Genomic DNA, 3,373 nt, shown 5'->3' with positions numbered 1-3,373 from the left:
GGTGGTCGCTTCTGTTGCGCAGTATTAGATGCAAGCTCTCTGAGCTACCTTGGATTACTCGCCGCCAACGTATAGCGCCCCTTGGATGAGACTTGTAGGTGGGCCTGACAGAATGGTGCCTTAGGGGATGCGAGGTACTTGAACCAGGGAACAGGTGGGATCTTCTTCCATACCACGCTTTCAATGATTTTGGGTGGGGGAGGAGGTGCAGATCATATGGGCTCTGATTAACAAAACTCAGCCCGCTCTGCCTACATTGCTCAGATGTCATGCCAGCTGAGCTTTTTCTTCTCCCAGCCTCCCAGTTATGTTCCATCTTCCCGTTGCTTGGCGCATTGAGATGGCTTTGGCATATGCGCTCTCTCGTCCTCCTGTCCTCGGGACTTACTTCTACCACTTAATGTCCTTCTGCCACGGTATGTTGCTTTGTGCACAGAGGAAGTTTTTGGAATTGAGTCCGCAACCCTGCCCTCCCATGCTGTACTTTGGTCAAACCCACAGTCTCCTGACAGTAATCGCAGATTTGGTCACTCGGTAATTAGGTGAAAGGAATGCTACAGAGTAGACCATCTTGCTTCTGTTCACCCAAAACAAGCCGCTAAATATCACTCATCCACTCCTCATGTAACTTCAATTAAAGCCAAAGTGGACAGAAACAGAAAAAAAACGTACTAAAACCATCTTTGTTAGTCTTCACCGACTCTGGTTTGGAGGAAATAAATCCTTAATTCACTGCGACTTTATGTAATTATCATTAGTTTTTTGTGAGCTCAGCGTTTAATTTTCTATCTCTATCATTCTATCAACAAGTTTGTTTTTTTTAAATCTGTGCTAATTAGATTTCTTTAATTATGAATTCATTAATACTACTAATATGCATACTGTATATACACCTATCTCATGTACATAAAGAAACCTCCATGTAAAATATAGATTTTTTGTCTACTGTCTATAGATGTTTTCTGTTTGTTTATAGATATGTATAACTGCACATATGAGTCGGTGTCTGTTTTTTGATGCTGTCAGTCTGTGTTGGTGATTCCTTGTATGTGCACACATATCTGTTCAATAAAGTGATTCTGACTCTGATACCAGGACTTCATTCCCCATTCATATGTGTGTTTTCAGACCGGCTCATGAGTTTGAGATGGTGACGTTGAGCGATCAGCTGATCTGTGCTGCTGACAACCAGGATGAGCTGCTGAGTCACCTGGTTTATATACTGAAGGTAAAGCAGAGCGTGTTTCTATCTCTGTGAGGACCAGTTTGAGTCTGTGAGAGACCTCCAGTTAGTTTGACTTTTCAGAGCAGACCTCATTTGGGAAATGAGATATTTACACGTATCGATGTCACAATGTAAAACCAATTAATAGGATTGATAATCATAATCATATTTATGTACTACTTATCAATATAACCTGTGTTCATGTTTCAAGGTGATTCTGCCAGGGGGCGTGTCTTATGCCGAGGTGGGCGCGGCTTCTGCAGTCAGTAAAGTGTGTTTGGTTGAGGAGGGCGGAGCCTCGAGTCATTCTGACGCCTGGCTGCTGCTGTGGGAGGACGGAGTCAGCGTTCATCCCGTCCACAAACACACACAACAGAGTCTGAGGATGGAACTGAGCACGCTCAGTCACCATGGTAACAGTCTTTTTCTTTTTCATAGACCTCATACAGACACCTGTATAAGCCTCTTTATTATTAATTTTTCTTTATTATTTTTTTTAATGATTCCTCAGTGAAGTGTAAAGTTAAAATTTGAAGCAAATGTCTATAATAAATAATAAAATCAATTTCAAATTACACAGATAGAAAATGAAAATGAAACCTATGAACTGTCTTGATCATTACATCTGGTTTTAATTTGTCTTTCAGAAATGCATCCATCTGAAAACATCATCACCTTGGTGACTGCAGACAGGTGAGCAACACACATTTATTTTTCTATTTCTATTAAACTGCTAATAAAATAGTCACATGTGAAGAAAATTACAAATCAATCAGTTTATATCAGCTATATTTTATCAACAACAACTACAGAATATGTTTACTTCTACTATTTCCTGACTTCTGATTGGCTGAGCTCAACACAGGTATACGTGACATCACAGGGTACACCTTGATGTTTTTCTCAGCAGGAGCGTGTCGTTGCGTTTCGAGGAGCAGCGCAGCTGTCAGTCGTGGTTCAACCACCTGCAGAGAGCTCTGACCAATCAGAGAGCAGCTCCACAGCGTCCTGCAGCCAGTCACAGCGCAGCTCGTCAGTCTCTGTACCCGGTGATGGATGTGAGGTCGAGGGGTTCGGTACCGCCCGCCATCGAACGCTGCATCTCCCACATCACCATCCATGGTCAGTTTCTGGTTTATATGCATATGTTCTGCAAAGCATTATGGGACTGTCTGACTCTGTCTGTCTGTCTGTCTCACAGGTCTGAAGGTGGAGGGTGTGTACCGCCGCTGTGGTCTCGCTGTTAAAGTGAACCGATTAGTGGAGGCTCTGATGACATCACCTAGCTCCGCCCCTCTGGAGAGTGATGAGCAGGGTGTGTTGGACTCCTGCTCTGCCCTCAAACAATATGTCCGCCAGCTGGAGAGTCTGATTCCTGACAGAGAGCAACAGCAGTGGCTGCACGCCGCAGGTTAGTACAAGTACAGGTAGTGCTCCTGTCTCACCCCGACAGAGGGCGACAGCAGTGTTAGTACAAATACAGGTTGTATTCCTGTCTCACACCGACAGAGGGCGACAGCAGTGTTTGTACAAGAACAGGTAGTACTCCTGTCTCACCCCCACAGAGAACGACAGCAGTGCTAGTAGAAGTACATGTTGTTCTACTGTTTGCAGTAAAGAATATGTGTAGTACTGCTGGCTGTGTCACTGCTGCAGGTCAGTGGTCTGAATTACAGGACAGTCTGCAGTACTAGTATTTGTAATAAAAGTACCTGCAGCTCGCTCAGATACCTGCACAGTAATAATGTGTATAATAACAGTACTTTTTCTTCCTCAGTGATTTCAGACGAGCGCTCTAGGTTTTCAGCCTACAGACGGTTGCTACGGCAACTTCCTGACGACAACCGAGCAACACTGAACGCGCTGTTTGGACACTTCTACATGTAACGCGCGCACACACACACACACACAGTATCGTACCTGTAGTACCAGCCTCTGTCCAGCAAAGGGACTCAGTGAGCTGATGATAAACAATGAGGTCGTGTCCTCTGTCATATTTGTGGGATTTGGGTGAATTGAATTAAGTTTAATTATCATAAAACTATTATATTTTTACTTTAAATTAAAATCTGGGTCCTAATTTGACCCACGGCTCCTTCACTAGCCTGGCTAGGCTACAGGTTTGGACAAATAAAGGCAGGTCTCAAT

General features: G+C 43.8%; 1 protein-coding gene across 2 annotated transcripts; it reads left to right on the top strand.

The window, feature by feature from the left end:
• Nucleotides 1–951: 951 nt before the first annotated feature.
• On the top strand, nucleotides 952–3,108 carry LOC118337706 (arf-GAP with Rho-GAP domain, ANK repeat and PH domain-containing protein 1-like; the record flags this gene model as incomplete). Of its 2 annotated transcripts, none has more annotated exon segments than XM_035674812.1 (6): nucleotides 952–1,228; nucleotides 1,437–1,638; nucleotides 1,873–1,918; nucleotides 2,136–2,347; nucleotides 2,427–2,636; nucleotides 3,003–3,108. In XM_035674812.1, coding segments are annotated over 6 exon segments (890 nt in total), but the record flags the coding sequence as incomplete, so codon positions are not given.
• Nucleotides 3,109–3,373: the final 265 nt, after the last annotated feature.

The sequence above is a fragment of the Morone saxatilis genome, unplaced genomic scaffold (genome assembly GCF_004916995.1).
Source record: "Morone saxatilis isolate NCDOM2014 unplaced genomic scaffold, NCSU_SB_2.0 Contig316, whole genome shotgun sequence".
In the NCBI taxonomy this organism is placed as follows: Eukaryota; Metazoa; Chordata; class Actinopteri; family Moronidae; genus Morone; species Morone saxatilis.
Note: the sequence above shows the minus strand (reverse complement) of the source record. Positions and strands in the feature narration are given on the sequence as shown.